The following is a 21,663-nucleotide window of genomic DNA, read 5'->3' as shown; positions in this document are numbered from 1 at the left end:
TACCCCCACCTCCCCTGCCTGTGGGGTTGCTTCCCACAGCAGGTACGTGTGATCTTCTCGGTGGTGAGTACAGTGCTCAGTCCAGGCTTGCCCTCTGTTTCCCTTGTCACTCCTTTTTACTCATTTTTTTAGGCAAGTCCTTTTCTTGGCTCTTTTAGACACTCCTTAACTGTGGCTTCCCACCGTTCCTCAGGTATCTCTCACTCAACAGGCACTAATAATCCATCCACAAAACAAAGTTATTACTTCAGTTGTTTTGGGTTCTATCTGTATAGGGAATTGATTCAGTACTGATACCTCTTGCAACAAGAACATAGATTTTGTGAGCTACAATGCAAATTATTGTCATAATTTAAACATTCACTTGTAACCCAGCTAGCGTGTCCAGTATTGGGATGAATCAAATAAAGTAGACAGTATAGTACTGATGGCAATTTCCCTTCTTCCCTGTACAAGCCACAGGCTGAGGCCAGGCTATAAGAACTCTTTGACTGAAACACTCCCGATCCTCCTGTTTGAAGTGGCAGTGTTCCTCTGCCAAGGAGGTGTCGGAGGCGTCTCAGGGTTTATTCAGGCAGGGCTTAGAACCAGTGATGCAAGCTTTGCCTTATTTCTCAGTGAGGTGTTATTCTTTGTACCTGCCTTGGATCATTTGGGTCTTCCCAAACCATTACCACCCAGTCCTGGTTGGAAGTCAATCTGGTATCACCCAGTTTAGATGTGATAGTCCATTCCTCAGGTTTCTTCACAAGTCCTTTGGTTTTGCTGGCCTTAATTCACCCTCTTTTCGTGGTTTGGATTGCTGCTTTAATGGTACCTGGAAAGGATTTCTTAATAGCACACTGTTAAAAGAAAAACAATAGTGCATTAACTTTTACCATTAGTTTTCTTTAAAACTTTCTGAGTTTAACTAAACTCTTTTTCTACAGCCACTTCTTCTTCTTGAATCCAGCTGTGTTAATAGCTGCAGTGACCAATTCTTCTTCCTGTGAGCTATAATTAGTTAAATAAAAAAGACCAGGCCAATTTTAACATGAGATGTATCACATCTCTTGCCTTTTACTTTTTGGGTAACATTTAACTGTTTTAGTCTTACAGACTTTCAGTCTTCAGAACAAAAGCCTTCTCTTCTTAACAACAGCAATCAGAAAGAAAAAAGAAATCTTGCTTAAGACAATAGACCACTTTGTGAGAGTCACAATCTCTGCCTTGATCTTATCTCTACTGGTGGTCCTGTTCACAGCCTTGGGTTTAACTCTGTCCTTCCCCACTTCCCCCCCTCCTTGTTGTCACTCTGCCTAGCAGGAATGGGGGAGAACTTACAGATAGCTGTGGCTGAGGGGACCTTGGGGGTGTATTTCGCTCTCCCCTTCACTCTCTTTCTCTCTCTCTCTTTCTCTTTTTTTTTTCTCTCTTCACATTTCAGCAGCCACATTCCAATATCAGTCCACTTTCCAACATTAATCCTACATCCTGGAGAGGTGAGTCTGCCAATCACCTCTCCCCCCTTTTTCAACTTCCTTACAACTTAAATTACTTTTGTTATGTGTGCTCTGCAGGCCTGTAATTCACGGCACCCTCCACCAAGGCTACCAGCCACTCACAGCTGACAGTGCAAAAATAAAGACTTGGTTTGCTATCACAATTTTTCCATTCACAAGCTTGAAAAGGTTGCAGGAACAAAGTAAACAACAACTTACTTCCAAAGTGACCCTGCCTGCACCAAAACAAATTTAAGGCAATGCTACTTAGAGCAATACAATCTGCAAAGAAGCCAAGGTTTGATTTGGGAAGGGCATCTGAGGACACAGAGCATGAGTTTTACAAATCTGTATTTTGAAGAGGGAATAGACAAAATATGAATAGAGTTGAGGGCAGGGGGAGGACAGCAAGTGAGGAATTTTTCTCAGCAATACTCTCATTTTGACTGCCAGGAAACACTCTCTAAAGAGGTTCCTACGGTACAAACAATAACTGGGTGGGAAGAGGCGCTCCTGAATTCAAGCCTTAATGTCATAATAGGAAACTGCCCCTGAGCACTGCAGTGCTGGAGCACCCTGCCTGCAAACTCACCAGAGGCAAGAAGCCACTGCTGCCACGCTGCAGGGCTGCCTGCAGCACAGAGGGAATCATGGCCAAGCCCTCCCTGCAGGCCTGGGTAATCCACACAGGGAGCCCAAAACTTCCTCACAGCTCTCTAACTCATTCAAGAAATAAACCTACAGCAAGCAGAGATCCCCCCACCATCTTTTTAATGTGTATGCGTCACACACCCACAGTGATGCTGAAAGTAAAAAAATTAACAGCTTACATTAGAAGATACTGAAACCTTTTCTTCACCTCGCTTTGTAGGTTCCCTTTTCTATATGCAGCCACCTCCAAGTCTGGGGAAAAAATGAGCCCTATTTTTCAGAAGTCTCATGCATGAACAACTCTAGCTGTTGTTCCAGGTACACTGCAAGTAGTTAGCACTTCCAGAAAAAAATAACAAACAAACAAACCAAAAAAACTAAGAAAGCAAAACACATTTGGGTTCATGAAAAAGGACTGGCTGGAAGAAAAAATGTTTCTCATTGACCTACCAAGCAGCTGGTGTTACCTTTAGTTTAACTTTACACACTGAGAACCACTTGAGTGAACAGCCTGCATCAACTCAAAATAAATTAATGGCAGGTTTTGCTATGTCACAGCTGTAAACTAGTTTCTCAGTCCTAGAGTACAGTAAGTTATGTATTTCAAGATAAAAATCACAATGCAAATCGGAAGAAATTTCATACTGCATGAGGTGTGCACACAATTGATTTACCTCCAAAAGTCAGTTTATGACTTTTCTCTACCAGGATTGCAGTAGCTGCTATAGCTTGAACACACACTGGCCAGCCTTGATTTACTGGATCCAACATCTTTGATAAATAAGCCACGGGTCTCTTTACTCCTCCCCACTCCTGAAACAAAACTCTATGAGCTACCCCCTTTTCTTCATTTACCTACAGATGAAAGGGTTTTGCTAGTGAAGGTAAGCTTAAAGTTGATATTGGGGCTAGTTTTAACTTCAGTTTTCTTAGTTTTTCACCATCTTCTTTGCTCCATTTTATATCATCTCCTCTGTCAGTTTATTCACACAAAAATTTTACTGCCTGTGTGCATCCTTCAATCTACAATCTACAATATCCCAATCATCCGAGTATTTTTCTGATTTGCCCCTTTGAAGAGGGAGGGGGAAGGGATAGAATTCCTGTGACTCAGTCTGGGCTGAGCTTCTGACTACCCTTACTAATCACATTGAGTGCCTCCTGGATTGCCCCCGGAAAGAGCCCATCTCTGCACAGAGCCACGTTTTTTCATTTGTAAATTAGGTCTTTCTTTCTCTGTCATCTGTGGTTTCTGCAGCACCGGCTGCTGCTTCTGGTCTTTTAAAACTTTAAGAATCTTTTTGTACAAGCACAACTGACTTGATGTATATTTTACATAAGCACGAATTATTCCATAACATATATTACAATGGGGCTGCAGAGATTTCCCCTGCAGGTCCGTGGGGATGCAGAGATCCCCCTGCAGGTCCGTGGGGCTGCAGAGATCCCCCTGCAGGAGAAGTGAGGCTCCCGGGCTTCCCGCAGAGCCGGAGGCACGGAAGGCGCAGGGCCGGGAAAGCCGTGGCGGGAGGTGCGGAGAAGTTTGTTTGTGTGGGCAGCTCAATCCCGCCTCGGGCCCGGGCCCGTCCCGGGGCTGTTGCTCATCTCCGGCTTTGCCCTCACGCAGCGCGGGGGGCCCTGAGAGCGCGGGGCGAGTCTGGGCCGTGCGCAGAGCCCGCCCCCAGCTCGCTGCCATTGGCCGCTGGTGCCGTCAGTCGCGGTTGCGGCGCGCTGATTGGTGGGAGCGGGGCGCAGCACGGCCCCGGCGGCGGGCTGAGGGCGGCCGTGGGCGGGCAGCGGCGCCATTGGCGCCGGGAGCGTCTGTGCGGGCCCGGGAGCGGCGGCAGCGGCCGGAGCGCGGTGAGGCGGCGTCGGCGGAGCTCGGAGGCGGCCCCGGCGCAGGTGGGAGCCGCGCTGGGTTCTGCGGGGGCTCGGGGCTGGCTGCGGGCGGAGGGGGCGGCAGGGGGCTGCGGCGGGTCGGTGGTGCCGTGTCCGGGCCGTGCTGGCCCCGGGCTGAGGGCGCGGCGGGAGCGGCTGCCCGCGGTCTCCTTCCCGCCGGGGCCTGGGCAGGAGCCGCTGCCGGAGCAGCGCTGGCTCGGCCCGGCTGCTGTGGGTAGGACAGAGGGGGCTGCCCCGCGGCCGGGAGCGTGCGGGGAAATTCCCGTCGCCGGAGGTTTCTGTGGCCGGAGGAGAGCGAGGAGTCCTGTAAAAGTGACTTTCTTGCCGAGCAGGGGGAGAGGCCGTGGGGCATTTGCCGTGCGCTCTCTGCCATGGTTGTAGTCCGCAGCCTCCTTTTTATCCTCATTTTCCCGGCCGCATCTCCCTCTGCCTTTGCCCACGGGCTGAGGTCTTTGGAAGGTTCAGACTTCCCGATGCGCCTGCTGCCTGTCCTCGTTAATATGCACCCTCCTTTTGTATACCAGCCGATATTCATGGCTCTGTTAAGCCTTTGTTCTTCTCCTCGAAGTTCAGGAATGTAGCGGGACTTTGAGTAGCTGTGTGGGTCAATTTTTGACATTTATTGGAACTGAGGGTTTCTCCTGTAGCTTCCTTATCTACAAGTGCCTTGCTCTCTCTCCAGTCAGATTCACTCCTTGACTCTGTTTTGTTCTTCCCGGGTCCTCTTTGGTTTTGGGATTATTCTCGGTGCCCTCATTCCCTGTCCTTTTGTGGCCCTTTGTGGATCAGGAGGCCTGGCTGCCACCTGCATCCCCTGGCTCAGCTGCTGGATGAGCTGCACTGCCAAGGTGTGGAGCATGGTGAAAAGATGAGAGTTGCTGCAGCACAGAAGAGGAGAAGCAGCATTCGTTTAACCCCTGGTGTGCCGGGGAGCCATGAAAGTGTGTCCCATTCCCATCCTTTCCATGTTTGGACCAATACATAAACTGCTCTCCCTTTTCCTATGTTATCTTTTTCAGCACTTTTCCCTTGTCATCTCTTTTCCCACAGCAGTTTGAGCCATTTAGTTTTCCACAAACTCCCTCTTTTTCTGCTCACAGATAATCTGATCTCATCCCCTGGTGAAATGTGTTCCTCTTTCAGTGGATTGGTCAGCAGGAAGGTCAGGAGCTGGAGCTGTCTGGTTGGTTCCTCTTTTGAGGACAGCTTTTAATCTAATGATGCCATTGAAATGATAAATGGGTTCTCTGCCTCCTGATATGAATTGGTTTGGGTTTTGAGGGGCTGGTCCATGGTGTTGTAGACTTTTTTCTGGTGGCCCTCCATCTTTTTCCCATTTCTGGGTGCTCCCTCAAGCTGAGGCTGCATCAATGACTGCATTTTTCTAATTACATCATCAAGTACTTGAATTCCAACTAATTTCCCTGGACTTGTTCTAGCAAAAGCCCCAGTGCTCTGATACACCCTGTACAGCACAGACAGTGGCAGCAGATGTTGGAGTGGGCAGGGGGATGATCTCCCCCTTATTTTAGTGAAGTTTTCACAACATTCTCCATTTGCTGTTTCCCTTTGCAGCCTCAGCCATTTCTGTTTCAGAGTCAGATCCTCACCATGGGCTCTGCCTTCAGCTGTGCAGATTCCATCTGTGCAAGCAGGCAGAGCTTGGGGTGAGGGGCAGAGGGAATCAGCCAATTCCTGCCCTAGGCAAGAAGAGCCAGGTACATTGTCCCCACTCTGCCTCAGCAGAGTTAATTTGCATTTCTAAAGCTCCTCTCCTGGGTGCCTGGAATGCAGCTTCTCTTCCAGAGCAGCTTCAGCAGCCTCACATGTGCCCCCCCCACCAGCACATCCTGCTGATTTTTTATTTTTTCCTTCAAATCTTCTATTTATGGTTTGTGAGTTAAAGGGTCACCTTTAATTCTCTTCTAGTTTTGCAAAATGCGGCCTAAAGGGGAATGTCGAAAAACCCAGGCCAAAATTTTTCTATCTCTTAGAGCAACACAAAAAAAAAACCAGAATAAAATTCCAAGGCGATTCAGTTTTTTCTACTTCTCCTCGAAGTAAAAACTCATTCTCACATCCCTAACTGAAACCTAACCGGCAATATAGAAGTAGGAATAATACAAAAAAATACTCTAATGCTCTAAACTTTGCGTTGAAACTGCAGGAAAAAGGAAAACTCCACCAATATATTTAGTGTTAGAGTAAAGGCATTCCTTGATTCTGGCCAGGATGTGCAACAGAAATCATTCCATCGCCACATAGCCCGGGTGTGCAGAGAAAATCATTCCATGACACGTGGTTTTTACTCGATTTTTTCCTAACTCGATGCAGTGTGATCCAGTCTAAATCGATTGGTTTAATGTTCCATAGTTTCAAGTTGTGCAGGTTTTAGTATTTGGTTTCCTATTGGACCCGGATTTCTTTGCTTCAGCTGTTGATGAGGTGGGAAGTGCTGGATTTCCTTCTCAGCCTTTTGCAGACCAGGTGTCTGCAGCCCTGGCAGTGTCTGGGGTAGGTGTTGGTTGCTGTTTGCTGCTGGGGTTGATGTTTTGCTGCTGGGCGTTATCTTTGTGGGTATCTTTTGGGCCATTCCCAGTGTGTTGAGGTGTTAAACTCATCTCCATTGAGTGGTGTTACATCCCTTAACAAAACCTTTAACATTTCTTTCCCCAGGGCCAAGGCAAAGCAAGCCTGAGTAGAGAAATCAAAGGTTAACAATGTTAAAGTCTATGAGCTGGTGTATTTTCCATCAATGCCATGGCAGGCAGGGCAGTGTGTGAGTGTAAGTGAGAGCCAGAGTGGAATTGTGCCGTGCTCTTGCCCAGCAGCTGTGGCAGGGCAGGCCCAGAGAGCGCTGAAGCTGCAGCAGTGGCAGCAAGGGCTGTCCCCGGTGCTGGAGCTGCCAAAGGAGGGTGGCCAGGCCGAGGATTTCAGCAGAGGATGTGTGGGCAGGCCCAGGGCCTTGCCCCGCTGTGGAGCCCTGGCTGCTGCTGCGCTGCCTTCAGTGCAGGCTCAGTGGGGGCCTCCCATCCTCCTGCTGCAGGCGGGAAGTGCAAATCTCCGGGGCTGCAGAGACCTGGAGCCGAGGCTGAGGGGTCCCCCCGTGCTCAGCTGTGCTGGCGGCTGTTTCTGGCCTCGGGGCCACTTGGCACGGGCCACACTGTTATGAACGAGCACAATAGGCTTTCCAATCCAATTAAAAAGATTTATTAATGGTAGGAAACGAAAGCAAATCAGCGCTGGGCGGCAGTCATTCCAACTACCGCGCCTTCGTCCCCCGTTCCCCCCCAACTTATTGGGTCTTCTCTTCCGGATGTGTGACGTTCTGGTGTCTTTTCTGCGCAGGTGCACCCTGTTGCTAGGTGGTCGTTTTCTGCCTCTTGGTGGTCGTGGGATGAAGGCCAGTAGTCTTCCTCAAGGTTGTCCCTGTGATCTGGGAATCCTCTCAAAACAAGAAATGTTATCTCTAGGCACGTTTACTTGCATTCCACAAGAGTACATGTTTTGCTAAGTCTGTAACGGAACTGTCCTTGAAAGATACTCGCTTAGGTGCCTAGCAACATCAACTCCCTAAATCAGTTTCAACTCCCTAAAACAGTTTGTAACGGAATTGTCCTTGAGAGATACCCACTGGAATGCCTGGCAAAATGAGAACATATTCAGACAAGTGAAAACTCTAAGTAAAAATTCTATTTTATGGGTGTAAAAACTCTATATTATGAACAAAAAGGCCTTATTTTCCTAACAACGCCACTTGGCCACCAGTGGTGCTGCTCTGCACTCCTTAGGCAGGAGCCGATGTCCTGCTTGGAGGTTGGCAACAGCAAAGTGCCAAGGCAGGCTCTGTGCCAGCCCAGCTTCCCGGGGGAGAGATTGCACCAGAGACAGGATTCTGGCCACAGACTGCTTTAAATGTGCATCCCTTATCTCCACCCTGCACTAGGTGGAGAATTCCCAGGGTAAGGAATTCCCAAGATCAATTGCAAGGGGAAATGATTGAATATCTGCCCTGGGTCTGGCTCTTCTTCTTGCCCAAGCCAATGGCAAAAGCCGTACCCATGGCATCTTGGTTTCTATCCCCAGCTTCCAAAGGTGTTTCTTTCCATCCCCTTTCATTCTTTGTACCCAGCCTGAGCTCTGGGGGTGCCAGGGGTTCTGGAGGTCCCATTGTATTCCTAAAGCTGCCATAACCCCCTGGAGGATCTTTCCTGTAAAATGAATTATGCTGTCTGAGTCTGTTGCTTCCACAATCCCTTTTCTATGAATTACTTCTTTTAGAGATACCTTAATAAGTGATCCAGTGGTTGCTGAGCAATCAGAATTGCATTTGCCCCCCTGTTAGGTGAGATGGTGTCACCAGAAGATATTGAAGCCTTCCTGCTCAGGGCATGTCAGTGCCAGGCTCTTACAAGCACACACAGCTGTGCTGGTTGAGCTGACCATGGGGGGTAACCTGGGCTTTGTCTGATTCCCTTTCCTCAATAACAGCGTGTCTTGGAACTCTTTTCCCTTCTGCTGCCCTTGAAGAGCCATCCCCAAAGACATTTTCTGCCTCAGGCCAGGCAATGTCTCCTGAATCTCCGCCAGGCTGGGTCTGGAGCTGTGTCACTTGAATGCAGTGCTGGGTTTCTTCCCAGCCCCTCTGGGGGCTGTTCAAACAGGAGGCTGGGTTAAACCCTTCCCCTGTCCTCAGTTCTGAATCCTCCTGTGCCACTGAACAAGTTTCACACTGTAATAACCGAGCACTGCTCATCCATTGCGAGGTTCTTTTGGTTATCAAAGCTTGAACTTGATGGCAGACTGGAACAGTTGGAGATCCTGTTGTCATCAGGTTTTGGGCCTCGGTTCCCGTTGAATCTGTGGCTGAAAAATTCTGCAGGCAATGGGGCCACTGTGGCCACTGGGTGAAACATTTTGGCCCTAGAATTCCTTTGGCATAGCCCTGTTGAACACTCCCCTACAATTCCAATTTCTTTTCTGAGTCTGGAAGAGCCACAGCTGAGGCATCAATATCTTTGGCTTTTCATTTTCTCAAGTTTTATTCACTTTCTCCTGTCCATACCACAGCATGGAGGCTGTCTGGGGTTAAAAAGTCCTACAATGTTCTGGCTGGAAGAGAGAATCCTCAATCCAGGCTGTGTAATTCCCTTTTAATCCTCAAAATTTTTGCAGCTCCTTTTTGTTCCTGGGAAATTTTACTTCTGAGATTGCCCTGACGCTCTCTGGGTCAATCCACCAGGAATCTTTAGTCCCTGCATTTCCCAAATATTTAACCCTTTTCTCCACCATTTGCCTTGTTTTTTCTTTTCAAATACTCAAAGGCTTTTTCTACCACTTGTTCTTGTGCTCCTCATTGGAGCCATCAGATTCCCTGACTGGCAGGATAGGAGTGCTGTCGGGAGACATCCCTGGCTCCAAAAGCCCTGCCTTTAGCAGGGACTCCATACCAGGCTGTGAGCCCTTCCTTCTCTCCCTGGAACAGGGTGTTGCTTTTAGCCCCCACTTGTCCTGGTTGCTTCCAAGTACTTTGGAGAGGCTCCACATCAAATTTTCCCTCTGGGGCTGCCCACACCTCTGGGTTCCCTTCAGCATAGGCCTTGCCAGACATTTGACACAAAGGTACAGCAACAATAGCCTCTGTATCACCTTTTACAATATTACACTGCGGCTGCAGTGGGGACCGAGTGCGGGCGGGAGCGGCCGAGAGCCCAGCGCTGCCCCAGCCCGACCTGCCCCAGCTCCATCCCTGCCCCTCGGCTGGGATGCTGTGGGTCTGGGGGGAAGAGGGAGCCGGCAGTGGGTGCTGGGCCTGGGGGCAGGAGGAGAAGGGAAGGAGAAGCAGGCTTGAGGAACAGAATGGTCAGACGATGCAGGTGGCAGGAGAGGGTGGGATTGTGCAGGAGAAGGAGGAATAGCAGGAGGAAGAGGAGTGTGAGGAAGAGGAGAGACACAGGAGGAGGAGAAGGAGCAGAAAGAGGAAGCAGCAGAAGGTTCCACCCCTCCGTGTATAAGCTGTCTCCCCCCAGCCCCAGGAGCATTTCGCCCCCCACATACATCAGGTGACTGTGCCGGGGGATCCAGGATTTTCACGGGATGAATCTTGGTGTTTCTGAGCTTGCTTGGGCTAAATTTTAATTCTTTGGTTTTATGTGGCAGCTGAATCTTTATGTTTTGGAGGAGGTTTTTGCTGACTTGTGATGTTTGGGGAGTTTCTGATCTGTGTCTTGAAGTTTGTGGGATTTTTGGGCTACATTTTGGTGTTTTGGAGGTGCTTACAGACACAAGATTCCCAATGACTTCCTGAGATGAACTTGGGCAAGGAGGAACCTCCAGTCCAAGGTGCTCTCCTCTTGTTTTTTTCCCCAAACCAGGATTTTTCATTCCCTGGGCGTGGCTGGATGGAGGAGGAGGAAAAGCCCCGGAGATGCTCCAGGAGGAGGAGCTGCAAACCCAGCCCAGGGAGCTGCGGGGAGGAAAGAGCCCCCCTGAGCCAGGAAGGCGGGCGGAGATCCAGCCGGAGCTCGGAGCTGGTGGAGAAGCCTCATGGCAGGGAGAAGCCCCACAAGTGCTTGGAATGTGGGAAGGGTTTCAGCCGGAGCTCCAACCTGATCCGGCACCAGAGGATCCACACTGGGGAGAGGCCCTATGAGTGTGGGGAGTGTGAGAAGAGGTTTCGGACCAGCTCCGATCTCCTCAAACATGAGCGGAGTCACACAGAGGAGAGGCCCTTCCGCTGCCCCGACTGCGGGAAGGGCTTCAAGCACAACTCCAACCTCACCGAGCACCGGCGCATCCACACCGGGGAGAGGCCCTACGAGTGTGGGAAGTGTGGGAAGGGTTTCAGAGACAGGTCTGGCCTGATCGAGCACCAGGTGATCCACACTGGGGAACGGCCCTATGAGTGTTCGGAATGTGGGAAGTGCTTTGGGTGGAGCTCATACCTGAGAACACACCAGCGCATCCACACCGGGGAGAAGCCCTACGAGTGTCCCCAGTGTGGGAAGAGGTGTCAGACCAGCTCTGATCTCCTCCTACATGAGCGGATTCACACAGAGGAGAGGCCCTTCCGCTGCCCCGACTGCGGGAAGGGCTTCAACCGCAACTCCCACCTCACCGTGCACCGGCGCATCCACACCGGGGAGAGGCCCTACGAGTGTTGGGAGTGTGGGAAGAGCTTCTCACAGAGCTCAACCTTGACCAAGCACCAACGGAGGCACCACTAAGGGAAGCCCTGTGAGTGCCCCGAGTGAGGGAAGAGCTTGGAGTGAAGGAAGAGAGTGAGGGAAGAGCTTGGAGTGAAGGAAGAGAGTGAGGGAAGAGCTTGGAGTGAGGGAAGAGAGTGTGGGAAGAGCTTGGAGTGAGGGAAGAGAGTGAGGGAAGAGCTTGGAGTGAGGGAAGAGAGTGAGGGAAGAGCTTGGTGCGCTGCTCCAGCTCCATCCCCCATGGGAGGATCCGGGCTGGATGATCCCCAGTGACCCCCGTTGGGCAGAGCCCTGCTGATCCGTGGTCCTGGTGATTCCTGTTCGGTGTGGGGAAGGTGTTGGCTTCTTCTCCTTGTGCTGCTGTGATTTGGGTGGGTTCCCATGGATGGGGGATGGGAGGTGAGTGGGGGGTCCTGGCGCACTGTGGGGGGCTCATAGCTCGGGGGGTCCCAGCGCTTTGGGGAGCTTGGTGAAGGGAGGAAGCAGTGAATGGGGGGGGGGGGTCCCAGTAAATTGGGGGGGGCGCTGATGATAACAGGGGGTCCTGGGAGACAACGGGGGGGAAGGACCAAACCCTAAGGGACTCCCCTGGAGCTGGTGAACCCCCCGTGCCCCCTCAGCCCTTGGGGTCCCCCACAGTCCCTGCACTGTTCCTGGGGGTCCCGCGGCTCTGGGGGATCAAAGGGGACGGGATGGAACCTCCGTCATGGATGGGGGGCACAAAGGGGGTCCAGGCCCAGTGCTCGGCGGGGTCAGTGCACGAGGGGGGCCCGGTCCCTGTCCTGGCGCACGGGGGTGGCGCTGCCTGGGGGGTCCCGGTGCTTGTGGGGTTCCCAGGGTTCAATGGGGGTCCGGTCCCTATCCCGGTGCTTGGTGAGTGGGGGGGCAGTGCCCGGGGGGCTCCCACTGCTCGGTAATTGGGGGGTGTCAGAATCCAGGACATCCCTCTGGCTGCCCTGGATGGCTCGAGACCCTGGCAGGGGCCTCGGAGACCTTGGCATGGTGTCAAGAACACCGGTGGCTTTGGTTTTAGCCCCTGGAGAAAATTGCCAACTTTGTATGGGGAATTAGAAGGCACAAGGGTTTGAGTAGCGTGGTAGGTGAATTAACACAGGGTGGAAAAGTAGAATTTTAACACTTTAAAATAAGGGGTTCAATGGGACAAGGTGGAGGGATCTGGGTGTGTCCTGACCTTCTTCTCCTTCTTTTTGCCCTCCATGTCTTGCTGTGATGGTGACACTTTTCTGTTGGTTGAAGGTAGAGACACACTGTCCAACATAAATGATAGATATCGGCACGTTATTGTAAACACAGTACAGGTAGTTTTTAGTGTAGAAGGCAAACAGCGCCCTGAGGGCAGGGAGACTGCCACAGACCGACCTGCTAGACAGAGCTCAGCAGAGCGAACAAAGCTCTTAGAGAAAAGGGAAAATAAACGGCCCTGAGAAGCAAAGCTCCGCATCTCGACTCCTTCTCTGCCCGCGCGGGCTGGGAGAAAAGGACTTTTCACAATCTCGGGGTCATCTCGACCACCAGAAAACTGAGAGGGGGTCTCCACTCGTCCCAGTGCCCGGTGAGGGGGGGGTCAGTGCTCGAGGGGGGTTCGGGGGCACTGAAGGGGGTGCAGGTGCGGTTTTTGGGGGGTCCCGGCGCCCCCCGGGGCAGGGTCAGTGCTCAGCAGCGGGGGCTGCCTGGGGACCCCCCCGGCCCCCAAATCACAGCCGGGTCTCCTGCAAGGCACTGAGGGGAGGCTCGTTCACCCCCCGCCCCCACCAGTGTCACCACACACCTTCCCAAAGTGTCCCCAAGTGCTCCCAAAGTGCCCTCAGAATGTCCCTGAGTCTCTGCAGAGGTGACACCGGCCTGATGACGGCCCAGTGGTGATGTTGCTCTGTGCACAGCAGCCTCGGGATGTCCTCCATGGCTCTTTGGCACCGCTCGGCCACTGCACAGCCACCGTGGCCAGGAGAGGGACAGAAGAAGAGGTTCTTGATGTCCCCAAGTGTCCCCAGCAGGTGACGCGTGGCCAGGCGGGCACTGGCCTCCCACAGCTGCTCAGCCTCGGCCGCTGTGGCCACCAAGGCCGCACGGAAATCGGAACATCTGTTGTCCCCTCCAGGGCAGCCTCGATGTCCCTGAGCCAGCGCTGCAGCTCCTGGGGGAAGGCGGTGGCTTTGTCACACGCGGCCACCAAGTCCCCCAGCAGCCCCAGGTACAGGTCCAGCTGGTGGCGTCCAGCGGCATCTCTGGGAGGCCTGCAGGCATCAGGACCCCCCAAAACCTCTCACAGACACCCCAAGCCTCTCCAAGCACACTCCTGATTGCTCCCAGTCCACCCAGGACCCCCTGAAACTTGCCATGATCCCTTCCTCACCTCCCCAGGACCCACCAAAGCCTCTCCCATCCCTTTCAGAATCCCACAACCCCCTTCCAGTCGTCTCCACCACCCCAGTACGCCTAAACCCTGTCCCAGTCCCTTCCCAGCCCAACCAGGACTCACCCAAACGCCTCCCAGTCTCTTTCCAGCACAACCAACTTCATCCCAATCTCTGCTTTTCCATCCCCAATCTCCATCCAGCTCCTCCAGGCTCACTCTAGTCCCTCCCAGTCATACCCAGTACCCCCAAACTCCCTTCCAGTGCCCACCAGGGCCCCCAGAACCTCATCCCACCAGCTTCTTCTCTGCTGAATTCCTAGAGGAAGACCAGGCCCAGCTACTACCAGACCTTCAGAGAAAACTCCACCCTTCTAGAGATCACCACTTCAGCAGCATTTCATCTGCCACTCCAGGAGGAGCAGCCACCATTTTAACTGGACTACTACCAACACCCTGACTCCTCAGGGTGTCAGGTTTCTGCCTCCATCACTAGTTTCATTTGTACTAATTGCATTTTTTAAATTATTATTTTTATTTCGGTTTTTTCCTGGTAAAGAACTGTTATTCCCATATCTTTGCCTGAGAGCCTTTTGTTAAATTGTGGTAATTCGGAGGAAGGGGGTTTACCTTTTCCATTTCACAGGAGGCTTTTGCCTTCCTTCACAGACTCCTGTCTTTTCAAACCTAGACATGGGCCTTGTTTTTTTTCTATCCCTTGTGTGTGTGTTGTGGGCTCGGGTCTGGCTCTAGATTTTCTTGTGGGCAGGGCTGGCCCTGTTGGCCGTGCGGAGCCCCCGTGGTTTTCTGGGCTTGTGCCAGAGCGTGTTGGGGTGTGCTGAAGGGCGCTGCTGAGGGGCTGCCAGGTGCCCATGGCACACCGCCCTGAGAGCGCCCGGTCTCGTCTGATCTTGCAATCTAAGCAGGGTCTGGCCCAGTCAGTACTTGCATGGGAGACCCCCTGGGAATACTGGGTGCTGTAGGCTTCTTTTGCTGCCTGCTGGCCAGAGGGCCTCTGGTGCTTGGGTTTTCTTGGGCAGCCATGGCGAGGGGCAGGAGAGAAGGGGCACGTGGGCCTTGCGTGTTGTTTTGTGCCTTGTGTGTGTGTTGCAGGCTCGGGTCTGTCTCTAGTTCCCCTTGTGGGCAGGGGCGGCCCTTTTGGGCTTGTCGAGCCCCTTTGGGGTTCTGGGCTTGTGCCCGGAGGGTGGTGTGGTGGGCTGAAGGGCGCTGCTGAGGGGCTGCAGGTGCCTATGGCACACCGCCCTGAGAGCGCCCGGTCTCGTCTGATCTCGGAAGCAAAGCTGGGTCGGGCCCTGCTGCTGCTGGGGGCAGCGAGGATGACGTCGAGGATGACGTCGAGGATGAGAACCTCTTGCTCCACCTGACCACCGGCAGGCTGAAGATGGTGGACTTTGATTCTGACATGTCCTTTAAAGCCAGGTTCCACAGGGAATTTGCAGATGAGTCCACACACAGGGGATGCTCCCAGATTTGGGCATTGCTCAGCCTGGCTGGGAACCAAAGGTTCCCCTTTGCTGGGGCGGATGCAGCTGATCCTTCAGTCGGCTGCCAGGCTGCTTTTGGCAGGGCTGGGGGCATGGGCTGGGGTGGGTACGAAATGGGAGTGGGCTCCTGGCCCTGCCAACAGACCCCAGCACCCACCGTGCCCCGGGCTGGGGCTGGGCTGGGGCAGCCAGCCCGACACAAACAAACCCCCATGGTGGGAGCAGAGGTGGGACTGCAGAGCCTGTGCAGGGGCTGCTTTGCTTTGCAGGCAGGGAAGGGCTTGGGCTGCTCCACTGCCCTTGTTTGCTTTGGGATCACCATGGGGGCAGTGCAGGGGAAGGGAGAAAGCCTGGGCTTCCCTCACCCATGGTGGGTTTTTCCCTGGCATGCAGGGGTTGGGCCTTCCTCAAGCCCCTGACGGAGATAAGATCTTTGACCTTTTTTCTTGTTGCCCTATTTGTCTGTAATCTATTTTCAATAATTTGTTGTTAGTTTTTGTAGAGGAAGCGTTCCAGGTGTGGTCCAGTCTGGATCAGGAAGTGCGGGGCACCGTGGGCGGCTGGGACAAGGGGACAGGAGCCTCCAGCTGACGGGGCTTTCTGGTTTCTCTCCTTGCAGCTGGGCTCTGCGGGTGCTGAGGCTGCTCTGGGCTCTGCCAGGGCCCTGCTGGAGCTCAGCACCGGGCCGCAATCAGCCAAAGGAGAAATGGGGTGCCCTGCAGCACAGACTTGCTTGAGCATTTCAGCAACACAGCTCAAGTTTGCAGAGTGTACACCTCCAAGGTAAAACATGCCACCCCCCAAAAAATAAACTTGTTCAATAACTTCTGAAATGAAATCAATCTGGGATGACGCCAAATGACGTTTTGCAGCTTGCTCAAGCTGTAGCTCAGCCCTTCTCTGAACTGTTCTCTCCCCATCTGCCTTTTACTCCCCAACTGCTCCCTCTTTTCCCCCAGTGAGTTCCCAGCCCATTCCAGTCTCCATCACACTGTTGCCTTCTTTGGTGCCCCTCACCAGGAGGAAGGTCGAGCCCCAGGCTTAGGGACTCATCCTGTCTCTGGCTGAGGAGCAGCAATGTCTCAGAGATCCGGTGGGATTTTAGTGTCATTCAGAGCTGCTCTCCAGCCCCCAGCTCTCCTCACTGCTGAGTTCCCACTCCCTTTTCCTTGTCCTTGCAGCAGGATGAGCTCTGTGAATCCCCTTGAGCCTCCCCACTCTTCCCAGCCCACGCACCCACCTCAGTTAGGCTGAAGCTGCAGCTTCTCTGTCTCCTCTGGCACACCAGTGCAGTCCCCTGTGCGGGGAGCCCCAGCCCCAGAGCACAGCACTCAGCAGTGCAGTCGGGGCTGGAGCAGCTGCCCTGCAGCCCTGGCTTGGCTCTTTGTGGCAGGGAATGCTCCCTGTGTGCAGCTGTCCCTGCAGGATGGCCCCAGGGCAGAGCCCAGCCGGGCTCCCCCTGCAGCCCCTGAAGCCTGGGGCAGACAGTGGTCCCAGAGCTGAGGTTCACTGGGAGCACCCGGAGCTGTGCCTCGCACTCTGGTGCCGTGTCACAGTCTCGTGTGCAGGGGCAGCTCCAGGGCCTTCTTCCTCTTCCTCCACCCAGGCCAGCTTGGGCACTCTTGGGGGTCTCTGCTCCATGTCCGTGACTGGATTTGTGGCTACTTGCAGGAGAGATGCCTCAGAAAACTCCGAGTCAGCAAGTCCTGCAGTTGTGCCTGGAAGGCACCTTCAAGAGAGAAGCCTCAGGAAGGCTCAGGACAGCAAGTCCTGTGCTCTGGTCTCGAGGGCTCCTGCCACAAGGACAGGAGACTCCTGTCAAGGATGGTGCTCTGGCCTCGAGGGCACCGGCAGCAGGGATGGGAGATGCCTCCGGGGCACCAAGTCCCACACTCTGCCCTCGAGGGCACCTGCAGAAGAGAAGCCTCGGGAAGGCCACGGGTCAGTAAGTCCTGTGGTCTGGCCTTGAGGTCAGCTGAAGGAATAACACCTCGGAAAAGCTCCGGGTCAGACACGAAGGAGTGCGCTGTGCAGGGGCTCCTCACAGCACTGCTCTGTCCTGTCCTGTCCCGTCGCGTGCACCGAGCACTGTGGTGTGCTCTTGTCACCACCAGCTCCTGTGTCACCATGTGTCACAAAGGGCCCTTGGACTCCTGGCTCCGTATCATGCTGCAGCGTGTCACAAAGGACCCTTGGATACCCTGTCCCGTTCCATTCCACGGTGACCACGCTGCAGCGTGTCACAAAGAGCCCTTGCACATTCTGCCACCTGCCCTGGGGCCACCCCCAGCCCCCCAGAGTGGCCCAGGTTGGAAGGAATGCCTTGCCCCAGGTGTGTCAGACAGCCCAACAGGATCTTTAGGAACGGCTCAGACCATCAGCAAATGCTGCCCTGCTCTGCGGGCTCAGAGCAGCAGGAGCCCCCAGGGCTGCCGACGCAGCCGCAGCGGGAAGGGCACGGGGCCCTGCACAGAAGCTGGCACGGCCTCCTCGGGACACGTCCCACATGGTGGCCATCCTAAGCACGGCCGTGTGACACAGACCAGGAACGTGTGGGCCAGGGCAGGAATGCTGCTCTGAGCCTGGGGCCCGGGGAGCGCTGACATCAGCCGCTGAGGCAGAGTCCCCGCCGAAGCAGAGTTCCCCCGAGCCCTGGCAGCACCGGTGCCCGTCTGCTGCCCCAGAAATCTGTGCCCCAAAAGGGCTTCTCTGCCAGAGGGCAGCCAAACCTGGTGTGTGTTGCAGCATTTTTCAGAGAAAGAGGACATGAGTTATGAGAGTTGAGCTACTCCAGTCTAGGCCTCAGATTTGGGCCTTGTGAGGCCTTCAAGCCTGTGATGCAGTTAGAAATTCAGAGCTTGTGGCACAGATAGAAATAGTATTAAGGTGTGACGGGGACCACTGGGCTGTCTGGGTGTGAATTAGTATACATTTATAGTGTAAGGCTCAAGCCACTTTAAGGAAAAGGTGAACAATGTTAGCCTACCAATCAGAGTACCTTTGTTTCTGTAAACGATGTAGAAGCTTATATAAACTACCATCTTATCTCGAATAAACGGAGAACATTTGATTAACCACATTGGTTCAGATCTGCATTTGTGTTGTCCAGTTTCCCGTTTTCCTGAGATTCCCTGGCTTTTGGTGTGCACTGGGGGCTGTGCTGCGTCCTACAGGGGCTGTTGGTAGCAGCACCTGGAGCAACTGGTGGCAACACTTGGTGCGTGTCAGATGTTGTTGCTCCTTCCCGGAATGATTTTTTCATGGAAGGGATTAGCAGCAGCACAGAAACACCAACAGCTACTCAACTTCACAGGACAAAGAGAATCCACCGAAACACTGTCATGTTTCCTTGTGCTTTTGTGTCTTTCTTGCACTCTGAAAGAAAAAGAATTAGCCCAAGCCCTGCTATTCAAATCTCCAGCTGCTGTGTGTCTTCCTGTGGCAGCTCACGTGCAAACACAACTGGCTGCCTGCTCAGCTCGGCACTGGACGGCCACAAACAGGGAGGGCTCCGGTGAACATCTCTTTGGTCTGGTGCGGCAGCGAGGGCACAGGAGACAAAGACTGCTCCTCCCGTGTTCATGGGGCAACAGAGAGGTTTTATTTCCCAAGCCCCCCCCTCACACAGGGCTGCCGTAGTGCTCTCTTTTCCCCCCTTTTGTCCCAGCTAGCTCCATGGGGGAAGGCAAGCGCGGGCAATTTCCACCTTTTCCGGCGAGCCCTCGCGGGCGTCGGCTGGTGCTACGTGGGTCTGGGAGCAAAAGGCGAGTCCTGCGGCGAATAAAAGGAGAGAGACTTTTATCCCGGTGGCAGAATCCTGGTTTATTGCGGCTTGGTCTGGAAAGCAAAAACTAAAAAGGCTGCGGCGTGCCGCGCTGGAGTTTGTTTGTGCCGCCTTGCCGGTTAGGGGCGGGGCGGCGTGCTCCGGAGCTGGCCGCGAGCCAGGGGAGGCGGCGCGCGGGGCTGCGGCGCTGTGGCAGACACACGCAAGTGCCGCGGCGGCAGCGGCCGCAGCGGCGGAGCGGAGCAGAGCAGAGCGGCCGCGGCAGGGTCGTCCGGAGCGGTGGCAGCAGCGGTGGCGGCGGCGACAGCAGCACGCGGGGGCCGGCAGAGAGAAAAGCCACGGCGGGGGAGCGGGGCGGCAGCAGCACGCAGTGGCCGGGCGAGAGAAAAGCCCGGGGCGTCCCCAGCCCGCAGGTTAAGTACCGAACAGGGGAAACCCGGGGCAGCCAATGGGGTAACGCCACGGGGGGTCTGAGGGCAGTGGGGTGCAGGGGTACATCCAATGGGGGATGGACAGGTGGAGGGTCCCAGGGCGTCTGCCGACCCCGCCACATGACTGACAGATGGCCTGAGATGTTAACACAATGACTCTGCACTTTCCCAGGAAGGCAAACCGCGGGGACAGATGGGAAAACCTGGGGGGTCGCTACGGAGCGCGGGGGGGGTACATGGAACGAAATTATACATAATAAAACATATAATAACACAATTCCACATCTCCCTCTTCTGTTTTTCAAAAGAAAAGAATGGAAAATAACTTAAATGGGAGATTTTACAGTCCTGTTCCCCATCGTTGAACCCGATGTCTTCTGGGTGTTCTGCTTGGTGCTTTTCTGGCTGTTTACGTCGAGCGGTGTCAGTTTTGATGGGGCGGCAAAGACGGCGTGGCCGATGTGCACGGTGGAATTGATGGCCTTAACATTACTAAAACTTATAATAAGAACAATGAGTGTTCTGAAATGGATTGGATTTGACCTGTGAGGCTTCATCCTTCAAAGCGACCTTAGCCAGTCACTTGTTAGAGGGATGAAGCTTGCATCTGGAAAACAACTGGAACATTAATTAGCATTCCTGGGAGGGGAGGTTTAAATCAAAAGGGAAGAGTGAGTCCAGGGAACTGGATGGTGAAAGGGAAGGCTCTGAAAGAGAAGGTGTTAAGTCAAAAAGGAAGGGAGGAGACTTTCTCCGTCTGCGGAGGGCTGCATGCTTCACCTGAGGATCTTTTTTCTTATTAGTCTGGTGTTTGGGGACATATGGCCGGACAAATTTGGACGGGACCCATCTCAGGCCTGAGGGCGTGGACACGCAAGCGTATCCCCGTCCCCAGGTGCCTAACTCGTGGGGCCCTTCCAGCTGCCAAGTCTCCGGATTTTTGATGAGCACTGGCGGTTTTTCCCTAACCTTGCTCTGCCCGTGGTTGCCAAACTGCCTAGTGATTGGTGGGTTGAGGTTTTCAAAAGAACAATTTAGGAAATTCAGTGTAAAGGGGGCACGCGCGAGTCAAACTTGGGGGGACTCAACTTTCATAGTTGGTGTTTGTTGTTTCAGCATACGTTTGAGACTCTGATGAGTCTGCTCCACCACGGCTTGACCTGTCGGGGAATATGCGATGCCAGTTTTGTGTTCTATTCCCCATTGCTGCAGGAAGCTGGCAAATCCCTTGGATGTGTACCCGGGGGCATTATCTGTTTTTATCAATTTTGGGACGCCCAGCATAGCGAAGGCCTGTATCAAATGCTTTTCAATGTCTTTGGCTTTCTCCCCTGCGTGGGCAGAAGCAAAGACTGCCCCAGAGAAAGTGTCTACAGAGACATGGACTTACTTCATCCTCCCAAAGGAATGGATGTGAGTAACATCCATCTGCCATACCTCGCAGGACTTCAGACCCCTAGGGTTTGCCCCTGAGCTCACCGATGGTAGGGGGAGCGACTTACAGGACGGGCAGGTGGCCACAATGGCTCTGGCTTGGTCATGGGTGAGGTGGAATTGCCGGACCAGCCCAGGTGCATTCTGGTGGTAAAACTGGTGGCTGATCTTAGCCTGCTGGAACTTATCTGGGAGCGGAGCTACCTGAGCCGGGGCGGCAGCGAGAGAATCGGCACGCCGATTGCCCTCGGCCAAAAACCCTGGCAAGTTGGTATGTGACCTGATATGCATCACGTAAAAGGGTTGCTCTCGGTGGGATACTAGCTTAATCAGTTTCGAGAGCAATTTGTGCAGGGCTTCGTTGGACACACCCTGCAGGACAGCATCCTGCGCTCTAGACACTACGCCAGCTACATATGCCGAATCGGTTACCAAATTAAAAGGGTCAGAAAATCGCTCAAAGGCCCTGACGACGGCAGCCAACTCAGCTATTTGAGGGGAGCCTTCCACCTCCACAATGTCTGTCTCCCACTGTTGCGTCTGGGGGTCTTTCCAAGTTATTACAGACTTGTGGGAACTCCCGGACGCGTCTGTAAAAACTGTCAAGGCCTTGAGTGGCTTTTTGCTCTGAATTTGTTTGATGGACAATGCAAATTGAATTTCTGATTCAAAAATTTTGTGGGCTGGTCTCAAAACTGAAATTTTGCCTGTGTAGCTGTCTAGAGAGAACTGCAGGGATTCATTTTCCTGTAACAGATGTTCTAGCATGGCCTTGGTGAATTGGCCTGATTCCAATTTGATGGGAATGTGAATGCATTCAAAGTCACGTCCAGCTAGCTCTCGGATCTGCGCTCTTGCTTTGCGGATCAGTTCCGCTACTAACTCCTGTGGCCTTGTCA

The 21,663-nt window shown here is 53.5% G+C and overlaps 2 protein-coding genes across 2 annotated transcripts in view; one reads left to right on the top strand and one right to left on the bottom strand.

The window, feature by feature from the left end:
* LOC140681608 (uncharacterized) overlaps positions 1-21,663 on the bottom strand; it is a 370,130-nt gene that overhangs the window by 223,914 nt on the left and 124,553 nt on the right. The gene's annotated exons all lie outside the window — the stretch shown is intronic.
* Positions 10,433-14,199, top strand: LOC140681536 (uncharacterized). Its single transcript, XM_072921428.1, has 2 exons — positions 10,433-11,267; positions 13,934-14,199. The coding sequence occupies exon 1, from the start codon at positions 10,433-10,435 to the stop codon at positions 11,255-11,257; it is 825 nt and encodes a 274-aa protein (XP_072777529.1). The 3' UTR covers positions 11,258-11,267; positions 13,934-14,199.

Source organism: Taeniopygia guttata, chromosome 37 (assembly GCF_048771995.1).
Source record: "Taeniopygia guttata chromosome 37, bTaeGut7.mat, whole genome shotgun sequence".
Lineage (NCBI taxonomy): Eukaryota > Metazoa > Chordata > Aves > Passeriformes > Estrildidae > Taeniopygia > Taeniopygia guttata.
The sequence above is the reverse complement of the archived record's forward strand: the minus strand, read 5'-3'. Positions and strand labels throughout refer to the sequence as shown.

Bases quoted from the DNA above. Each gene is read 5' to 3' on its own strand.
- LOC140681536 (XM_072921428.1), top strand. From the start codon at position 10,433: ATGGAGGAGGAGGAAAAGCCCCGGAGATGCTCCAGGAGGAGGAGCTGC.